The sequence below is a fragment of the Galeopterus variegatus genome, unplaced genomic scaffold, assembly GCF_000696425.1.
Source record: "Galeopterus variegatus unplaced genomic scaffold, G_variegatus-3.0.2 Scaffold14, whole genome shotgun sequence".
NCBI classification, from domain to species: Eukaryota; Metazoa; Chordata; class Mammalia; order Dermoptera; family Cynocephalidae; genus Galeopterus; species Galeopterus variegatus.
In genome coordinates, this window is record NW_007726125.1 from 1016995 (window position 1) to 1039437 (window position 22443).

At 42.3% G+C, this 22443-nt stretch overlaps 1 protein-coding gene across 2 annotated transcripts in view; it reads right to left on the reverse strand.

Moving 5' to 3' along the window:
• Nucleotides 1-22443, reverse strand: part of CRTC3 (CREB regulated transcription coactivator 3) — a 103783-nt gene that overhangs the window by 4558 nt on the left and 76782 nt on the right. The window contains exons 6-12 of one of the 2 annotated variants that reach the window (XM_008565151.1): nucleotides 18202-18237; nucleotides 15120-15205; nucleotides 13578-13627; nucleotides 9310-9527; nucleotides 6129-6427; nucleotides 1630-1830; nucleotides 1461-1541 (exon numbers count right to left, since the gene is read on the reverse strand). In XM_008565151.1, the coding sequence (XP_008563373.1) occupies nucleotides 1461-1541; nucleotides 1630-1830; nucleotides 6129-6427; nucleotides 9310-9527; nucleotides 13578-13627; nucleotides 15120-15205; nucleotides 18202-18237 (971 nt within the window). The remainder of the gene's footprint in view (nucleotides 1-1460; nucleotides 1542-1629; nucleotides 1831-6128; nucleotides 6428-9309; nucleotides 9528-13577; nucleotides 13628-15119; nucleotides 15206-18201; nucleotides 18238-22443) is intronic. The other variant, XM_008565190.1, reaches the window with a different exon arrangement.

Genomic DNA, 22443 nt, shown 5'->3' on the forward strand with positions numbered 1-22443 from the left:
ATTTTTTTTTAAATATCTCAAAAGAAGTTGTTTCCATCATTTTCCAGGAAGACACTGATTCTCACTGCGTAAAATGGGCTCTTTAGAAAACAGGGAGGCAAGGACTATTGGTTCTTACTACAAGGCTTCACCGTAGAAAATAGCTATCTTTATTAATTTTATTATTATTAAGTTCTAGAAACTGCTCGACTCTTCCTTCACTCCTTCATCCATCCTGAAGCCTAATCCATACGTAATGAACACTGTAAAATCTAGGGATATTGAAAGTGGTCATTGTTAGGGAGAAACTAAAAAGCAAAAGAAAGTAGTTGAATGAAAATATCTTACGGGGGCCGGCCCGGTGGCGCACTGCTACAGTGCGCCGCTTGGGAGTGTGGCGGCGCCCCCGCCGAGGGTTCGGATCCCACATACAGACCGGTTCCCGCTCACTGGCTGAGCGAGGTGCGGGTGCAACACTGAGGGCTGCGATCCCGTTGCCGGTCCCGGTCCGGTACGGGCGCGACACTGAGGGTTGCGATCCGTTGCCGGACATGGAAAAAAGACAAAAAGGAAAAAAAAAAAAAAAGGATGGTGAATGAAAATTTCTGGGGGGGGCCGGCGGGGGGGCCCCCGGCTCCGGTGCGCCGCTTGGGAGTGTGGCGGCGCCCCCGCCGAGGGTTCGGATCCCACATACAGACCGGTTCCCGCTCACTGGCTGAGCGAGGTGCGGGTGCAACACTGAGGGCTGCGATCCCGTTGCCGGTCCCGGTCCGGTACGGGCGCGACACTGAGGGTTGCGATCCGTTGCCGGACATGGAAAAAAGACAAAAAGGAAAAAAAAAAAAAAAGGAAAAAAAAAAAAAAAGGAAAAAAAAAAAAAAAGGAAAAAAAAAAAAAAAGGAAAAAAAAAAAAAAAGGAAAAAAAAAAAAAAAGGAAAAAAAAAAAAAAAGGAAAAAAAAAAAAAAAGGAAAAAAAAAAAAAAAAAGAAAGAAAAAGAAAATATCTTACGGAAGGAACTCCCCTTCCCCCAGATAGAGCTCTCCCAGGAGGCCACACACTGCTGGGAGCCCCAACCAGGCCTGCAGGCAAAACATTGCACCACTTTCTAATTCCACTACTGGGACCAGGCACTGCCTCAGCCCCACCCCCATGCCTCAGTTTCCTCAATATGAGGGGATTGATTAGTTGGTTGCTATGGTACCTTCCAGTATTAATAACTCTATAATTTTATGACTAGACTGTCATCAAGTCTTCTACCACTTGTTCAAACAGTTCTTCTGCTGAAGCCTGACATTTAACAAGGCCACTAGCACCAGTATTTTAGGGCTAGGGAAGATTCAAGTCTCTCCTAGCCACAGAACACACCTGAAACAAGGCACGTGGAGTATCTAGTCTACTTGGTGTGGGCTCTACACATTGAACAGCCTAAATGGTGCAGTTTATACACCAAGGAAGGGGACGGCAGGGGGCAATCACATACCTGCTGAGGAAAGGTTGGGCCTAGCCTCATGGACTGCTGGTCAAAGCCCACATCTGGGAAGAAGTTGGTCAAAGATGAGCCCTTCAGGGAACAAAGAGGTGATAATTTAGATTGGATCTCAGAACAAAAGAAGCATTTTCTCCTCACTGATGTTCCTACTAGGACCTACCTGGGCTGTGAGAAGTTGGAAATCTGACTGTGGCAGTGAAGTGGCGGCCTGGCGCTGCTGATGAGGGGCCTCCTGGGCATGGGTCTGCTGTAGGAGAGGATGGGGGAGCTCCTGCGACGTGGGGTAAGGGGGTGGTGGAGACACTTGGGCTTGAGCTTCTGTAGGCAGAAAGGACAGCGGGCTTCGATCTGAGGACACCATCTGTAAAACAAACACACAAAGCCACTAATTAGCTTCTGAGATTCTAGTAGTAAGTACTTTAGGATTAGGAAATGTCAAAGTGAGAGAGAAGCCTGAGATTTTTCTCACCGTGGTATTCTGCACAATGCCTGAGAAGCCTGTTTCTGCTCCTTCAGTGTACATCTCAAATCTCACTTCCCCACAAAGCATTTCCCATTCAATAACAATTTCTATTGTTTTAAAACAATGAAACAAGAAAACAACCAATTTAAGCAATTTCCTCAGTTTTCTCAATAAAAAATCATGTTTTTTTTCTTTTTTTTTTTAACACCACGACTTCTGGTTAAAGACAAAAGATTGAAAAAGGCACTTAACTTTGCTATCTCCCAAAGCCCTACTAAAACAAGACACTAAAACAACATTAAACAATGATAAACATTAACAGACAACACCAAGACAATAATAAATAATGCTAAAATGATAATAAACAACACGAGAACAAAGATAATGAGAGACGAAAACAGCAACAGAATCTGGAAAATGAGAAGCAGATGGACAAGTGGTAACAAGCTTAGCAGAGCTGAGAAAGCCAAACGCTCAGCTGGCAGTGGGAAACCCAAGAGGCAATCTGATTTACATCACCAAATCCCTAAACGGCTCCAGAACCGGGGACAGCAGGGAGCAGGGGTGAAACTAAAATCAGGAGGATCTGGTCACAGTACCTGTGCGGGTAGCTGGACCTTCAGAGCTGGTGTCTTGCTGGTACTGCTGTGCCACCGCCCCAACCTCCCACACCTGCCAGGACACTGGAGGGTTGTACTCTGGAGAGAGTAAAACTAAGGGTCCTTAGACAGGGTCTTTGAACCCTGGGAGGTGAGGCACTCTGCTGAAGACACAGGGTTTATGAGAAATTTCATTATCGAATCTTGAGATCTCCACCTTTCTTTCCCAATTTGGCTCTCAACATGCTGGAATCCAAGCATATGTGCAGGTGCAAGATTGGAATAGTGTCCTTCAGGGAGTCTGACCAGCCCAGGAGAAAATCATGAAACTTAAAGACATCAGAAGTTCCCCAAGGAAATGGCCAAGCTAGATCATTCTACAATGAAGGCCACACTCAACAAGCCCACCCATGTACATAGAGCCGCCAGTCAGCTTTCTAGTGTCCTGTTCTTAAATATGAGCAGAGCACCAAGGGAAGCATCTAACATGAAAGTCAGACACCAAAGCAGACATACAGAGAATAGAAACTTGGAAAGATCCATGCAGGAAGAAGTAGTACTGAAAAAACAAAATCATCATTATCATATTTAGGCTATTAAAAAATCCTTATCTGTTGGAGTACATGTTGAAATATTTCAATATGTATCTCTATATACTTTTTTTTTTTAAAGTAGGGATATGCATGAAAAAAGGTAACAACAGGGTTGATAATTACTGAGGCCGGATGATGGGTATAGAAGGATTAATTATATTATGTTCTCTACTTTTATGCAATTTGGAAAAATTCTATTATAAAAAATAAAAATAAAGGAAATTGGAACAAAAACTACCACTAAAAACCTCAGAGAGATAAAAGATGATATTGCATCCATGGAATAAGTATGATGCTATAAATGAGGAACATTTAGAGACATTTAAAAATCAAAGGAAGAATGAAAAACTCAACAGAAGGGTTGGAAGATAGTTGAGAAACTCTTCCAGAAAGCAGAGCAAATTAAAAAAAAAAAAAAAAAAGAGGAGAGGGAAAAAAATAAGGTCAGTATAGGAAAAGTCCAGGATGTCCAACATTCATGATAGAAATTTCTGAAAGAGAGAACAGAGAAAATTGAAGAGAAGAAATCACTGAAGAAATAAAAAAAATTTCCCAGAAATGAAGGATACAAGTTTCCAGACTGATGGAATCCTCCAATTATCCAGACTTATGTCAAGTCACCTTATCTTGAAGTTACAGAACACTGGAGATAAAAAGACACTACAAACCTCCCAAGGAAGATAAAGGTTTCATTCCAAGTATTAAGAATCTGAATGGGGGCCGGCCCGTGGCTCACTCGGTAGAGTGTGGTGCTGACAACACCAAGGCCCCGGGTTCGGATCCCATATAGGGATGGCCGGTTGCTCACTGGCTGAGCGTGGTGCTGACAACACCAAGTCAAGGGTTAAGATCCCCTTACCGGTCATCTTTAAAAAAAAAAAAAAAAAAAAGAATCTGAATGGCATTAGATTCTCAATAGCAACTCTAGACACTAAAAGGCAATGGATCAATACGTTCAAAATTCCAAGAGAAAATTATTTCAAATTTAGAATTCTATATCCAGCTACATTATTAATTACATGGCTGTTAGAATAAAGACATTTTTAAATTATTCAAGGTCACATGCACTCTTTTTCCTATAAAGCTGCTAGAGGATTTGTTTTTAAATCTATTGAGAAGAGATCTACCCAACTTCAATAGTTTGGGACTGAATTAATACAGGTTATATTATACATACAGAGAAAACAGACTAACAAAAAAAGTAGGATATTTATTAACTCCCAGGAGAAAAAGAAAATGTTCATTTTGTTATTTCATAGTATATAAGAGTATTTCAAAAAGTTTGTGGAAAAATGGAACTAAAAGATACATGAGTCTTTCCATGAACTTTTTGAAGACTCCTCATCCTATATAGCTCAGCTCTGACTACATTCCTATAACTATACTATAAAAACACTAAACACGGAGTATTTCTGTAACCAAAATTATATTAAACAAGGAGGGTGTAGGAAATGTATGTGTGTGCATGTGTGTGTGTGTGTATATATGGTGAAGGTTGAGGGAAAGTTGAAGGAGAACGAAATCCGAATCTTCAATGATAGGACGTCATTAGCTAACGCCTAACACCCAAATCTGGAACAAAATAAGCATGAAATAACATGATTATACCAAAGAAATTAGCTGAAATGATTGAAAGTAGCCATCTCTAGGCAGTGAGAAATATGTTTAACAGGAGAGGAGGAGACAGCTGTTATTTCACAACAGGCCCTTTAGAACTATTTGACTTTTTAAAATATGTGCATGAATACCATAGATTTTCTAAAAATCTAAATATTAAACAAGTAAAAGAATGAAACCATCTGAAAGACGCTCTCTACCCAGTCTCCTTAAAATGTAGCTAGAAAGAATACTTTTATATCCCATAAAATAATCTCGTAAAATAAAATTAAAAGCAATCCAGTAACATAAAAAGAAGCATCAAAAAATTTTATGAAATGCCCTCTCATCCTCCCTCCAAAGGGATTACTCACTTAATCAAGATCTCATAGCCAGTAATTGGTAAAGAGTGACTAATGACAAGATCTTCTAGTTCCTTCCATCGTGTTCTGTCAACTCCTCCTTGCTAAATCATTACTCACTTATGGTGAAGTGGTGAGTAGTTAATTATGTTATAATGTATTTAGGGCATGACCAATAGGTTAAAAATATATTCATTGATGATTATGGAAGGGAGAACCACCCTAAGAGTTTAGAATAAAAACAAAGTCAACAAGTCAAAATATGACGTTTCAACCTCTGTATTTCTACAATGGGCTTGTAACCAAAATGTGCCTCTTTCTAAACAGACTTCTTTTAGTCCTTTTATAGAGATAATCCTCTTTATACCTTTATATTTCATGAACAATAAAAGTATTGTTTCTCAAATCTACAGTTCTAATTAGGGAAGAGGTCTAATCCAATATCAAAGGTTTAGCAAAGTATTAAACGTTTTCTTTGGCTTTCCCCTGTGACTTAATGCACTTATAGTCAATAATTGATTTTCCATACTGATTTTAAAATCCTAACCTGGTTTCACTTAGCTATCAGACATTCTGAGTTGCATTCTTTACACCCTACCCTTTTCCCTAATCCCAAATTCATGAGTTACAGTGACTGCAAATTGTGGAATATTTGCTTAAGAGTAATCAACACTGGGCTGGCCCGTGGCTCACTCGGGAGAGTGCGGTGCTGATAACACCAAGGCCACGGGTTCGGATCCCATATAGCGATGGCCGGTTGGCTCACTGGGTGAGCGTGGTGCTGACAACACCAAGTCAAGGGTTAAGATCCCCTTACCAGTCATCTTTAAAAAAAAAAAAAAAAGAGTAATCAACACTGCAAATCTGCTATTAGAAAGCCATTAACGCATTCTGAATCATTCACACTTCTGCTCTCTCTGACTTCACATATAAGAGAGAACTGACTGCACTTGAGACCTCAGGGATGCTTGGTGTAGTAACAGACCTAATACAAAACAGCCCCGAGAAGAAAAGCAATTCCTATGTGCCTCAGTCTGTTTAATTACCTGGGAGGCAGGATATGGATTCAGTGGGCTGGTTGCAGAGAGCTGTCTGCTGAAACCTTGATGTGCTTCAGGGCCAGGAGAAAGCGTGAGAGGGCTGACGGGAGGCTGCCTACGCCGAGAGGGGCCGCTCAGGTTTGTGGTGGAAAGAGACGGGTTGCTAAGGGAAAACAGACGGAGTGAAGGGTGAAGAGCAGATGTGTTGGTAACAGATGTCTGTGGGTGGCTATTTAGGGAAGAGGACAGCGCTGTCTTATTGAGGGTGGCTTGGATGGAGGGGTTACTCCGAGAACTCTGGAGACCTGGAAGACAACAAATTCACAAGTTACTGGTTATAATTTCAGACTAAATCTTTTGTTTCCCAGAGATTAAAGAAAACTTCCTGCTATCCATATATGATGATGATTCTGTAGGTAAAGGATCTCCTGGGCACCTCTTCTGCTGGAAATGCATCAGATGTACCAATGGCAAGGAAAAGATGTACCCACACTAAAAGAGACTATGCCATCAAGAAGAGAATAATTTTTTTCTCCAGAAGGAATGAGAGCAAACTAGGTAAGCAGGGGATAGCAGAGGCAATTGTTCAGTGTGCTCAGCTCCAACCCAAGGAAAGGGCCCTAAGGCTACACTACAAATTCTGTTTCAAGCCTCTGAATGCCTCTGTCCCAAGCACACTGCCTGGATCCTCTACTGCCTTGGAAGAACATCCTTTCACTGAAATCTGTGCCTCTCAGGGAGCCTTTAAATACTCTTAGCACACCAGGGAGTCACAGGATGGGCACTACCCCACATCTCCCAACCCAGGGTCCTTCTCTGTTTTTCAGAGGGCTGGCCAGTTTGCTCAGCTGGCTAGAGTGTGGTGTTATAACACCAAGGTCCAGGGTTCAGATGCCCGAATGGGCCAGCCACCAAAGGGGGGAAAAAAAAATTTAATCCCTGTACTGGTGGTCAGCCAACAAAATAATAAAAACAAAAACAAAAAAATAGTCTCCTGGGAAATTGTTCATCACAGTCTATTTCAATGCAGGAAAAAAGCCGTTTTTGCTGGTGCTTTGTTTGGGAGGAGGGGGCTGAACTGTAGCATGAGCAAGAAAGTTTGGGAAAGGCATTTCCACGGTGCAGCTGCAAGGGCACAAGCTCCGTGAGGCCAGCGACCCTCTCCTATGCCTGCTGGATCCTTGGCAACTGGAATGGGTCCTTAGCATCTTGGCAGCTTCCCTTGGTGAATGACTAATGCTGCTGCTGCCGCTGCTGTGTGTATCTCAACTTGCAGTACCTATGTTTCCAAGTTCAGCACGAAGTTCTTGTGCGAGCAGTTGGGGTGAGCAGAAATATGCGTTGTTTTGTGTTGGTAAAAAAATTAAGTGTTTGATAAAAGTTATGGAAATGAAGAAATGGCACAATCAAGCATTTTGAGTTGGCAAAATTATGTTTAAAAGGTAGGAAGATGTCCATGTTAAAACCCTAAGTATTTATCCCACCACTCAACAATCCTTGAAAAGGTCAGAGATTCGGCTGGCTCAGATAAGGATTAGAGCTAAAGATCTGAATTTAGATTTAAAAAAAAAAAAAACTCATTCAGGAAGAAATCTCAAATATCTTTTAAAAATATGTGTATCATGTACTCTAAGGAATACATAGAACCTATAAAAACTTGACACTGATTCTGACATGTTCTGGACAAAATAATGTTTTTTTGAGGAAGATATCCGGTGATTAAACGTGGGATCTTCAGCTTGAAGCAAAGTGTCAAAGGGTGTAGTGGGAAATGACAACTTCCCCAAGACCCAAGGAGCTACGTGCCAATGCTGCTTTATTTCTGTGACCTTGGGTGTCCTTGGTCATTGAGAATTCACCTGAAAGGTGAACTGCTCATGCTTTAAATCTAGAAATCTGTACCAGCCAGCTTCCAAAAATGAATAAAGAAATCTAGAAATCCTAAAGGTTTTGAGAGTTTCTATTATGAAGCAAATCAAGTAGACTCAGAGCTGAGAGACTGGTGTCTTCACTACAAAGAGCATCTCAGGCCCCACAGATCACTTTCTCTGAAACATGCCAGACCCAGAACATCATCATATGGCTTGGTCACTTACTTTTTACATTAGGTCTGCTCATACCTGACTTGTTTTCTAAATATCAAAACCCAGACTCAGCAGGTGAACAACTTGCTACTAAGGATAATAAAATAACCAAAACAAAACAAAACAAAAATAAAGATGGTCTCTGGAATCAATTTTTCAAACCTAAAATTATGTTGCACAATGGTAGCATCACTGCAATCACAGAGAACCTTCTAGGTGACCACTTGAAGGAGGCCAGTCTCATTTGGGTGGTAAGTTCTGATTTGCAAGGATAAGTCTCATTGAACCCAGAGTGGAAACCAGTAAATACTTCCTTCACCTACAGACCATAACTGAGGATCCCTTCCAAATGAAACATTCTACAGCAGGGCCATTACGGCCAGGGGCTGTACTGCTGCATTAGTGAAAGTAAGAGGGATTATCAGCTGCCTTAGACATTGACAGGAGTGTCTGTCAGAGTTCAAGCAAACGTAGTCATGTTTCAACATAGGGTCTGAGCTGTAGGCAGTCAAACCCATACAGTAACTACCAAGTCACATTATGGCTTGCATTTAACACAGCTAATGCCACATCTTAGAGCACTTCAGAAAATTTGAATCAATAATTTTGACCTGTGGTAGATTTCTACTTAATATACAAATATTAAGTCTAAATATTTTCATCATATCCACTGTAAATTTTCAAAAATACAAAATATTCTTTTTATGTCCAATGGGAAATTGAAGGGATATAGAGAGATGGCTTAAATTATAAAATATCATCAGATTTTGATAAGAGCCACTAACACTGTTCAATCAACATAGAATGGAGACTTATTTCTCAATTCCCAAATCTTATTCCCCAAGTCCCCCTGGATACATGGGCTAGTGAAGACAATAAGAATGAGGTTCAGCAGAGCTGCCCTAGAGCTCATCAAATCCAGCAGAAATAGAACCACCAAAGGGAAATGTCAGCAGGGTCAAGAGACACAAGGTCATCATCATCTCCAGCTGAGATGCGGTCACTCTCAATGATTCACTCTACGGACGACATGGCTGGGGACTGCCTATGATTAAGCCACGAGGGGACACAACCAGGTTCTTTCCTAGGTGGGAGATTCTTACCAGAGGAACTTCTTATTCCCAGATGAGTCATAGCAGCTGGGAGGTTGCCCACACTATTTCCCACACTCATGCTACCGAAGAGGTGGTCACTGGTATCCAGGGAGGCTGGCAGCGGTGCCGAGTAGTGGAGGTTGGTTAGATCTGGCAATGACCCTCCAGTATTCAGGGTCCCCAGAAAGGGTGAGAGGCCTACGTTTTGACCATTATGTGGAAAAGCACTGAAAAAAAGATAAGCATTACTTTCTACAATGCATTTGGCTGTTGGGAAATAGGACATCTATGATACCTTTTCCTTGTCAAATAACAACAGTAGATATCACAGACTGAAGACTTAGCTCTGCCTCTCCCTTGTTCTGAGAACCTGGATCCTTGGCTTAACCTCTCTGAAATACATTTTACTTACCTATTAAATTGAACTAATTGTGTCACATGACCACTTTACAGGAATATTTTCAAGATCATATTAGATTATGGATGCAAAAGTACTTTGAAAATTATAAACCACTATATAAAATGTGAGGCACTGCTTTATACAGTTCTTTTTGCTAGACTTCTAAATTATCTTTCCTACAAAAAAAAAAAAAAAGGTATTTCTGGGCAACTAGATACCTTCCAAGATATATTTCTTCAATTACAGTCTTCATGAACTTTAAAGTGAGAAAGCAATGTCACCATTCATTTATCTAAACCTGTTGCTGGTCCCTGTGTGCCAGGCATTAGGCTAGGTGCTAGAGGTATAAGGATGAATGAGCAAGGTGTGTGTATTTGTGGTCAGGCCTGCCCCTTATATTTGTAGGCCTGGAGTACAAACGGAGGCTCATACACCATGTTTCTGTTTTGACAAATTATACCTTCATAATAGCCTGGAAAGCCGATTCAAATGCAGAATTCTCAGACTTCTTGGGGTTCTGTGCTAGAACACACAGGGAGAGGCACCCTGTTCCTCAGTCCGTGCCCTCTTCTCTTCCCACCCAGCCTATTCTGTACTGCAGTGCACACATGTAGCTATCCCAGCCTGCAAGGCCAAAGCTCTGTCCACACCCTGCACCCCCCTTGGCCACCCCTCAGGCCTAGGGGATGTACACTGATGGTGTGTTCCCCTGGGCCCCTTGGACTCCATTCTCCATGGGAGTGGGGCCATCTAAGGGCAGGGCCCAGGGAGGAGCTGCCTAGCCCAGGTATGAGGGGACCCCGTTCTCGGGAGTTCACAGACAGGTGGGAGAGAGTGACTGGTAAAGCAAACAACTGCAATATGGTGGGAAGCATGCTGTGCCGGGTCTGATAAAGGGTGCGTATAACCAGTAGCTACAGGAGCACAAAAGCAGGACTGTTAATGTCAGTATGGGTTGTGGAGAGGAATGCTTTGCCGAGGACATGACACTCTGTGTTCATGGAACTGAAAGCAGCTGACATGGCCAAGGTGTCAGGTGTCAGGGCAGAGTGTAGAGAAGGCAGGGTAGCAGGAGATAAAGTGGGAGAGGCAAGTGAGTGAGAAAACAAGAGGGAAGATGACGTGCTGTTCTGAAAAGTCTGGATCAGAGACTGTAGGAAAGAGGGAGCCCATAGTAAGCTAGAAAATGACATTTTACAAATGTCACTGTGGTTACAGTGTGGAGAATGGTGTAAGGGACCAGAAAGTGAGGCAGGGAGAACGAATTAGAGGCTCCTGCAGTGGTCCTGGTCAGATCTGGGAAAACAGCAGTGAAGTTGAAGAGGAAGAGAATGGTTGGAGAAGGCACCATTAGCCAGGAGAAGGGGGAAGTAATGAACATAAATGAATAATGAACACTTAATTCAATACAGCGCATGTCAGTAGGGCACCTCCCAGGTGCCAGCCACTGGCATTATGGCCCGTAAGACATGCAGACAAAGCAGGGAGACAGGGCCATAAAGAACATAACTTCCAATATAATTCAATTCAGTAGTGCAATGACAGAGTCTAGTAGTACACGGTGTGGAGGGAATGACCAGCAGGTTGCAGGAGGCTTCATGAAAGACATCTGAGCAGAGTTTGAAGGCTAAAGAGTTCAGGTGATCTAGGCAGGATGATCACTTCAGGCAGAATTCACAGCATGGGCAAAAGCAGGGAGGCGTGAATCTACACAGTGCGCCCTAGGAACTCTGAGGACTTAAGGCACCACAGGAGGGTCAAGTTCAGGAGGGCTGGGTAGTGATGGGAGGTGGGACTGGAGAAGCAGGCAGAGAGCACCTGAGGCTGGTGTGCTGATGAATATAATAAGCCAGTGAAAAGCTGAGAACAGGGGAAGACGTACTCAGCCCTCCATAGGACAGTGTGGCTAAGAGACTTGAAGGAGGGGACCTGGGACACAAGGAACACAGCCTGGAGGCAGAGATGTGAGCTGTCAGACAAGAAACCATGAGAGAATGGGGTGGAAAGGCAGGGATGGGCTTGAGTATTTAAGGAAGGTTTCAAGAACAACTCCTGCATTTCTGGCATGGAGACTGGTGCAGCCACCCACTAAGCTAGGTAACACGGGGGTATGTGAGTAGGTAGGGAATATAGGCAGAAAGACAGTGGTAGGAATGTCTCCCACTTAGTTAAGCAGAGGAGGTAACTGACATTCTCAAGGACAGTTCTATTGGAAGAGTGGAACTGGATGTCACGCCACGGTGGGTCAAAGAATAGACAAGCAGTATGGAAAACTCAAGAGTAAATACTCTTTCAAAAAGTGTGGCTGAGAATTCTGGAAACAAGAGAGAAGGATAAAGAGGGGAGAGAGGCCTTAGAACGGCCAGTGGGGATGAAGGCCAGGAAAAGGATAAAGTGGTCCACCTTGGATGGGAGGGACGCCTGTGTCCCTGAGAGTAGGAGAAGCAGATGACGAAAGGGGAATCAGCGGAAAGCTAAGCATTTGTTCCTGATGGCCTATCTTTTCTTCTTAAAAGTAGGAGGACTGGGATAAAACTGCGGAAACTTGTAAAGAAATGGGGCCTTAGGAAAGGTGTCCAATTGGGTGAGGAAGAAGGATAATTTTGGTGGTAGAAAAACTAAATGTGACTTTTGTCTTTCAGATGGCTGGATGTATGGAACTGTAACTTTATAGGGTTAAAGGTCAAGGACTAGAAAAATAAAATTGAGACCTCAGAGATGCCCACTGTGAGAGCAGATGGGCTTCCTGACTGAGACAAGACAGACCCATGGATAAATGCAACCAGGGTGAACCATGGTATTAGTAACATTGGGGCTTCCTGACTGAGACAAGACAGACCCATGGATAAACACAACCAGGGTGAACCATGGCATTAGTAACATTCAGAACATTTTCTCTGCAGTTGAGAGAAATAAAGTGGTCACTTTCCAAATACAGTCACTACCTACTGGAGTCACCACTGGATCTAATACAAAGCAGGTTATGTTCTCCCCGTTTCAGAACCTCCAATGATCCTGATCTTCTCTGGGTCAGATTCAAGCTACATGAGCCTCCCTGTGCTCCAGGCCTGCTCCTGCCTCAAGGTCTTTGCACTTGCTGTTCCCCCTGCCTGGAACCTTCTTCCCCTCACTTCACTCCAGATTCTGGTTACATATCATCTTATCAAGGAGGTCTTCCTTGACACCCATCTCTCCTATCTCCTGACTTTGCTTTCTTTTTCTTCATTGCATTTAGCAGCACATGACATGCATCATATTTATTTGCTTATTTGTTTCTGCCTATCTCACTCCACTAGGGCATTAGCTCCTTGAAAGCAGGGACTTGATCTGTTTCATTCACAGTTCTACCCAATGCCTTGAAATAGGAGTCCATAAATATTTGCACGAATAGGAGTCACTGAACAGAATTCTACCTCTAACATAAGAGCAGGAAAGCAACTTCATCTAAGAAATGCCTGGTTCAAAACTCTGTGGGGTACTGCAGCCCAATTCTATACTACAGGCCTTCAGAGCCTTGAGACTCATTTGTCTGAGTGTTAGGCCAAAATTGGTTCTTGAGGAAAATCTTGACCCTATCCATGGGCATGTCCTGCACCCCTGGGCAGACTGGTCATCTGTCCAGCCATGGTGTGTTTACCAAGTCAGTTGTGTCATTCTCAGACATATTTTATTTGGCACTGCAGTTATGTAATTTAATTACTTTAAACAAATGAAACATGAGTACCAAAAGAAAGCAGTTGTTTTTATGAAAATGCAGTTGACTTTCAATTTGTACATAGCAAGTTAAGTTTCTCAGAGTTCTGTGACAAAGCAAGAAGACTTTCAGGAAAACCTTCAGGACCATCCCTGAAACACAAAGAGAAAGCACATGACTTACTTGCCACCTCCGACATCACAGGATCGAGGGCGCCCTGACAGGGACTGAATCTGGGAAGAGACAAAGAAAGATGAGCTTACTCACTATAAAGCCACATTCAAGTTTTTGAAAACGGTCTGCATACGGCTCTTGGGGCTCCATTCAGCACAGGTGAGAGCCCACACATGTACACAGTGTCCTCACAGAGCAGCCATTTAAGATCTGACGAGACTTTTTAAACTCTTGAACTTCCAGGCATAAAGGAGGCATAACATTAACAAATTTTCTTAATTTGATGCATTATCAATTTATCTTCTAGATAAATATTATTTCCTTCAGAAAGACCAATGTTTTACATATAGAGGTTTTAAATAAACATTCCTCTTCCAATTGGCCTCAGAGGAAAAGAAGGAAATAGAAAAACAAAACAGGGTGAAGAAAGAGGAAACGAATGTCAGAGTAAAATAAATATTTCAACTAGAATATAAGCTCTGGGGGGCAGGGATAAGTAATGCAAATCCACAAGAACTCAGGGAGATGACACCTCTTTCCCGAGAGCGCAGCCCTGGTACTCAGGGAAGAGCTGGTGCCACCACCCTCTTTGCTGGAGAAGATGTAGCTGTCCTCTGAGAAAAGCCTCCAAAAGCACTCGTGCCTCTCACAGCCAATGAGAAACAGCGTGGCTGCTTCTCCTATGTTTAAATATGTGTACTTTAAGTCATATCTCTCTTTACACCCCAAAAGGTTAAATATTGAACACACAGTGCTTTTACAAAAAAACCTTTCAAGACCACTCCATGCTAATGGTGACTTTGGTAGACTTGGCAGAAGAAGATGGAATTGGACCAAAGGGACCCTAAACAGGTGGGGCATCTTAGTGCAGGAACGATACAAGCAACCAAAGAGCATCATTAAGGGCTGGAAGAGATGAACTGTTTTCCTTCAAGGCCAATTCAGCTTCCCTATGGGAAGAAAGGCCAAGTCAAGTACTGCAGTACCGCTCTCTCTTCCATGGTGGGTGAGGTTTACAGAGAGCCAAGGTGGAGGTCAGCTAGCACAATTTTAGATACAGATACTCAAAGGCTCATAGAAATCACATTAGAACAAATGACCTGTTTACTGATTTCTGGAGGACTCAGGTCAAATGCCCTTGATTTTAAAGAAGGGTTTAACTGCTTTATCAGTAATTCTGGACAGAAGCTGGAAGACTGGTAGAAAGTATTGGCTACAAAACTGAAAAATGTGCCTATGACTTATAACCAGGTTTCAGAGCTTTTGGTAATATGAATGAGATATGGGGGACTTAGGGTTTTTCTGAGTGAGTAAATTCACAGCAAATTAGGAAGTTAAGAGATCACTGTACTAAGTAATGGACACAGTTGTAATAAAATTTTTACTAGAAACATCATTCCCTAGTATATTCTACCTATCTCTGTCCCCAGACAAATTCTTTCTTCCTTTTTTTCCTAGTTCCTCTCATTTTCACCTCGGCAGGATTTTACAACGACCTCTGAAGTGTAAACATCCAATAACAACAAGCATAGTTGAGTACTGTTCACCTACCTCCTTGGCCTCCCACAGCTGTTTTGGCAGTGGCTTTGGAACATTTAATAGATTCTCTTCTTTCAATGGGCCATGGAAAGACACTACTAAAGGGGAAACAAAACAAAACAAAACAAAAAACCCCCCAAAACCCAGCACATTCGCTGCATTAGAACATAGCCATCCTACCTTTGGCCAAACAAATTATCTTTGCAAAAAAATGATTTATTTAACAAATATTTATTGATTCTTTACTGGTGCTTTGGGCATTCTTGTGGGTGTTGCAGAGATGAGTAAGACATAGATTCAACCTTTAAAGAATTTATAACCTAGTTGGGATAAGGGGAACACATCAACAACCATCACTGAAAAAAGAAAATAGTGGAAGCTCAAGAGAGTCAAAGCAGCAGCACTGCTCACGTGCAGAGTAGGAAGAGCCTGGGAAGGTTCTGGACGTGGGCGCTGAGAGAAGCCCTTTAGAGACACAGGAAAAGGACACTGCAAGAGAAGGGAAAATAAGAAAAAAATGCCTACAGAGAGGAAATGCTGGACAACTACTGAGTAGAGCATCTATTCTCAACTGGAGTGCAGGCTAAGTAAAGAGGAGTGGTAGGAAATAAAATTCGGAAGTTTGAGGCCAGATCAAGGAGAGCCCTGCAAGCTTGGCACAGGAAAGAATGGAAGATGGATGAGCAGAGACACACGATAGTCTAGGAAAGATGAAATGAGGACAGTAGCGAATGGTGAAGCGGGGTATTACGTGGGAGACATGGTGGCAGTGAAACTACTTGGGCTGAGAGTGAGGGATAAAGAGGAATCCATAACCCGAGGATCTGAGGCTGGGCAGCTGATGGGACCCCTACTGGCTCTTCCATGCTATAAAAACAACCAGGCTTTGTATGAAGGACCATTCCAGGGATTTCTGCTTTAACACGCTTAGTCATACCAGGTGAAACAAGAATGCTGAGCCACAAAACAAGTGCAAACGTTTTGTTCTCAGAGAGAGCCCAGAAAAACAAGTGCTAGCCCCTCAGGAATTAAGTGATCTGACGTTAGGAAGGAGATTCAACATTAGAGACACTGGTGACAGCTCAGAACTAGGAATGCTGGTAAATTCTGGTGACCACATAAGCTCCAGTGTGATTGTCATGACTGTCCTATCTTAGCCCCACACAGGATGGCCTGCTTATTCAAGGAAACAAGATAACAAAATTTTGGAGTACATTCTGAGAAATGGATGTGAAACAAAGTCTCTAAAATAAGTTTGTGTTATTTTCTATTGAACAAAACTTAGGATATAATTGTGAACTCCTAGAATGACTTAAGTACGGATGGGGATATAATTTCTCTGAAAGACCGTAGGAGCACGACACAATGCTCTTCACAGTTGACCTTCCCAGCACCATCACAGCAATGGTCATTTCTGCAGAAACAGTACAGACTTCATCCATGTTCCCAGGGGCCTCTCTTAACCCTGATATTCGTGTCACTCTCTTTTGGAGAGCTTATTTTGTCAACATCCTTCTTTTTCTTTTCTTCAAATGTTCCCTGGTCTAATAGTTAATACAAACTGCTTCAGAAATGTAAGCTCCATGAGGGCAGGGCCTTTGTTTTATTCACTACTGGAGAGTGCTTAAAACAGTGCTTGGTAGGGCCGGCCCGTGGCTCACTCGGGAGAGTGCGGTGCTGACAACACCAAGGCCACGGGTTCGGATCCCATATGGGGATGGCCGGTTCGCTCACTGGGTGAGCGTGGTGCTGACAACACCAAGGCCACGGGTTCGGATCCCATATGGGGATGGCCGGTTCGCTCACTGGGTGAGCGTGGTGCTGACAACACCAAGGCCACGGGTTCGGATCCCATATGGGGATGGCCGGTTCGCTCACTGGGTGAGCGTGGTGCTGACAACACCAAGTCAAGGGTTAAGATCCCCTTACCTGTCATCTTAAAAAAAACAAAACAAAACAAAAAACCCCAGTGTTTGGTAAATGCTGAGCCTACAGCTGAGTCTCAACAAATTGGAGGACAAGAAAAATAGAGCTTGAGAACCGTTATAAACCAATACAATGGGAAGTCAAGAACTAAAAGACTGCTCTGAACGGTACTATTGGATGCTAGGAAAAGTCTCTATTCTGAGTGAGGTGGCTTCACGACTCAAGGTTACTTCTCTTCTCGAAGGGTTGGTTACAAGAATGTGGTTGGGGCAGACTCCAGCCTTAACAGGGATGGTTTTCTTAGACAAGTTCATTGTTTTTAGTCTCTTTTTATATACAAGATTTGTTGGGAATTCTTCAACGAATTAATTGGGGGAACTGAAGCCATTTCTTTATTTCTGTCCTAAAAGGTTAGATGTTTATTGATGTTTCAACTTTTCATGATTTTATTCATAACCTGGAAAAGGAGTACAAAGGGTGATAGTAGGGAATAGTAACTCTGATGCAAGATGCTCTCCACTGATCCCATTCCCCATGAGTCTTATTTCTATGACATACAAACCTAAGCTGTGCATTTTCAGATATGAAAATTAAATTTCAGATTATAAAGATTTAGGAAAAAGGGACTGGAACTGAATGAATAAACTATGTTGGACATTCACTTGTCAAGGGGTTTGAGTGTCATTTTGGCAGATCTCCAATATTAATTTAATTGGCTTTATGAAACTCAGCATCTGCAAGATTTGCAATTTCATTTTGCAGTCAGTCTGCATTTTCCTCGCATTGTTTATTTACATCTGTCAATTACTAACATGCAAAGACTTTCTAAATGGATAGAGACAGTGTTGACAAGGGAAGGATATTGGAATAGCTAACTGTTTAAGTGATCAATTCGTTCATATTTTCATGTGATCACAACTTTTGCTTCCTTGCACAACCTTGTGACCATGGGACTGGGGGAACCTGGATAACATGGAACCTGTGTAATCTAATCACATTATTTCCTTTCTCATGGCCTTGATCACAGCTAGTCTTAATTTTCTAGAGCACCTCAGAAAAGTAAATGCATCAGTGGTTGTCAACGGTCTGGGGAGTCCTGTTGAAAGAAAGTTGTATATACTATAGTCAGCATCTCACTCCAACATACGTAGGTGAAACCCGTTCATACCTTCCCCATGTCCATCATTCTCACCATCACAGAAACCTAGTGGGAAAGAAAGAAAAAAAACACTTTGATGTAGTGCTTTCATTTTCATTTATTCATGAATTAGTAATGTTCTGATTTGAAATAGAATTTTGAAAATTCTAAGGCAGTTTTGATAGACTGATGTTCATTCAAGATGCTTTTAGCATTTATACTAATAGATGTAGCTAATTTGAGTCTAAAGTTGGTTCCTATCTGCTTTTCTTTTCCTCTAAAATTGTCTGTCTTAAATTTTCTTACTTCCTCTGTTCTGAGAGAAAAAATTTTTACAAAGTCTGAGATCCTCTATTCAAATCACAAAGTAAACAAGTATAGATCGAAATTCTCTTCCAAACGTTTTATCACAAGAGGAAGGGCAAGTAACTCAAAAGTCTACACCACTTTTTGACACTTACCATGGGGTCTATAGGAACAAACTGGAAGTTACTATATGTTGCTACACATATTTATAGCAGAGTCAAGTTATTTTAAAAACAAAATGTACCTGGAGTCTAAGTCAATTTAAAGGGTATATGGGATAGCATTCACATATATGACTTGGAATAAGTCCTGGCTGAATAAAGTGTTTTTAATCCATAAAATATACTGCAGATGACAAAGTATAGTACTTCCTTTTGCTGTAAGCTAACAATAAAGATTTGTGCCAAGAATGTAATATTTTACCATTCTCCCTGGAACAATCAAATACACCAAATGAGTTCTCAGTATAGAATCAGGACAAATTTTTAAGTTCTAAACCTTTAAATAAAGCTTGCTTATAGTTTAGATAAGTTTCTGGATAAGGTTAATCTATAAGTTAACCTGAGTAGTCCATAAAACTTAAATGAAATGTCTAATCATTCAACATATATTTATTAAGCTCCTGCACTCAATGGTAGGTAGGTGAGGCAGGGTGATACAGTGTAAGTGAGAAGATAGAACACGGTAGCAAATTCTACAATACAGGTAGAAAGAAGATATAAAATTTTAGTGGAGCCAGGAGCAGGGGTAACACTGAGAGTCTCTAAGAGCACTGAGAGGTCAATCAATTAAGCTTCACAAAGACAGAATTTCTTTCAGGCCCATGGAAACAGAATCTAAGTTAGTGATGAAAACTTTATTTTAGTGTACATAAAGACCACTTGGGTAAGCTTGCTAAAATACAGATTCTTGGCCCCAACCCTCGAAGATTTTGATTCAAAAGAAATTCAGAGAATTTGCCAAGGAATCTACATTTTTTAATAATCATCTCGGGGACTCTATTGTAGATGGTCCTTGGACGGGCTGTAGGTCACTTAAGCAGTGACTCCACACATCCAAAGGAAGCTATGCAAACAGGAGAACATTAGGAAATGAAGCGCACAGAGAAAAAAAGTGTGCGGCTACACTCAGCACTGCTAGGAGAGGAAAGATGCTTCAGATTCCTATTTTGGCTTCCCTAGGATCCTCCTTTTGGGAAAGGGCCCGGAACCTGACCCTTCTGATCACTAAAAAGTGACTAAATTATTAGAAATTGTAAAACTAAGTTTGATACAGAAATGTGAATGGTATGTTGAAGCATCTGTTCATCATCAAGACAACAATCACTGTAGGTTTAATTACTAAGGCTGGCCTGTCCCTGGAATATGAGGACTCAGCTAAGGGCTACCACGTGGAACTGCCTGAGTGGCTAGCAGACACCCCACATGGTATCCCACTAGTGCTACCACCTCCATCAGACTGGAACAAAAGGAAGGCTTCAGGGAGGAGGCGGCACCTGAGTCAGGCACTGAAGGATAAGGATGAAGATGATTATTGTTGGCTGACTTTGTTCCAGACACTTTATACAGATGATCTCATGTAATCCTCACAGACACTCTATTGAGGTGGGCACTATTATCATCCCAAGATCACATTGTGTAAGTTCTGGGACTAGAGTTCTGGCCCGTGTGCATTCAGAATGTCCACGTCTCTAACCAGTTTGCTGTGCCTGGAGGGATTTAGATAATTGGAAGTGAGGTTGAAGGGGATGCCCTAGTGCAAAGACAGGAGGAGAGGAGGTAGGAGGGAGGGGGGAAGGGGTGAGGAAGGGAAGGAAGATGTGCGCAGCAGGGGCAGGGAATGGTGTAGCCTGGCTGCAGCACCAGATGGGAAGAATGGAAGACAAGGCAGGATTGAAGGAGTCTGCCAGTAACTTGGCATGATGTGGGGAATGGAAGGTTTGGGTTAGAAAAGTGACACAATTAGAGTTAAGCTTTAGAGTGACTGCTCTTGCAGCAGAGTATTAGATAGAGTGAAAGGAGAAAGCCTCAAGTCAGGAGACCAGGGAGAAAACCAACACAACGGTCTAGACAAGAAGGAACACAGAAGGGTACTGGCAGTGCGGACAGAAAACAAGAGACAGATCTGAGATACACTGCAGGCACAGAATGAGTAGGATGAGGCTCCTGAACAGGTACGAGGGGCATGAGAACCAGAGTAATTAAATACAACTCCCAGGTTTTGCACTCAGGTGACCAGATGGATGGTGGTGGCGATAATTGATACAGTAGCACTAAATTAGCATATAATCAAAATATCCAAGCCTGGGTTTTACTGCTAGATAAAAAATATCACAGGAAGGCTGGCTGGTTAGATCAGTGGGTTAGAGCACAGCCTTGTAATACCACGGCCATGGGTTCAGATCCCTGCACCGGCCAGCCTCTAAAAAAAAAAAACCAATAAAACAAAATTTAAAAACCCCAGAGGAAACTGCTATAAATAAAGGGTTAAAAATAAAAGGAACAAGTTGTGACGGACATCTGGAAAAAGAAGAAATCAATTCACATCAGTCCCTCAGGGGATGGGACAGTGATGACCGAGGTTGCATCTGTGTTCCAGTAAACCTTGCTGCCTCAGAGACACCGAGGGCTGACATTTCCTAACCAAGCAGAACTGAGACCATGTACTTCTCTGCACTCCCATGCCTGACTGCTAAAATAACTCCTCGCACAACAGTCTGGGCTGCTAGGGGAAGACAAGGGGAAGTCCCTTACCCAGAGTGCAGCCTAACAGAAGCCTCTGGTGTCTCAGCTGCTTCATTCTGGGCCCTCCTGCCTTCTGGGTGACACTCTTTTTGCCTGTCTCTAGACCTGTGATGCTTGCACCCCCCCCCCCATTTCCTATCCATGTCATCAAGTGTCATTAACAGGTTTACGTATTTCAGGGTTATTTGCATTTTAAAACTTAACTCTGCAGGTCAAACCTTCTTGTGGCTGAAAGGTCACTGAGGTCCAGGACACATGACCCCCAGATCCCAGAGGACGAGCTGAGGATTGTAGTCCCCAAAGATGGCAACATTCAGCATTTGCAGCTCTGGGTGCGGAGAAGACAACTATCATATACTCTTCAGCCCTTGGCTCTAGACTGCTCCCTGAAAGAGCATGGTCCAGCCAGCTCCCTGCTCCACATGCCAGTGATGAGAGGAGGGGAATTAGGGGACACTCCTAAAGGCTATGGGACAGGCCAAGTGTCACAGAGAGGCCTTGTGCTTGCCCGTCTACATAAGTGTGTGAAGTGGTAATTAAACTGCACGTGCTGCCAGGGAAATGATCAACATTTCTCTTTATAGATTCTGGATAATTAAATAAGAAGAGAGAAATTATAAAAATCTTGTTTGGTTGTATAAAAGTTTATTTCTGTCACTTATGTGAACTGCTTATCATTTATGCCTAATTGCCATGCAACTCAATAACCATTATGAAAATTACTAAACGTATCAGGCTAATGGCTCGCTCTTCTAGGGACGCATACCTCTGCTCACGAATGTGTCATAGTTTATTGCTCATGGAGTTAAGCTTCTAGCAGATGTGCTCTTATCATCTGCTCATGACAACGACGATGACAAACAGTGGAGCTACATCACTGTGCTCAGGAAAGATTCCCAGGGAAAGAACAGTTATTATTCTTCTATTACAGAACCTAGTTCTGGGCTTCAGTTATATTTTCCCATCACTTTTTAAAAGTTGGTCCTATAATAAGAAATACCTTTTCTGTAAAGCTCATTGATATTTTTAAAATCCAAAAGGAAAGAAAATTAAAAACTCTAATGAATTACATGGGGAAAATACATGAAACTATTTAAAATAGCTCCCACCAACAAATATAATTCTCCAGAAATAATTCCCATCCTTAGAGACTTGAATAATATTTTAAACACACTGGCTTTCCCATGTAAACACGTCCATATTTGGATGTGTTTCTGAGTTC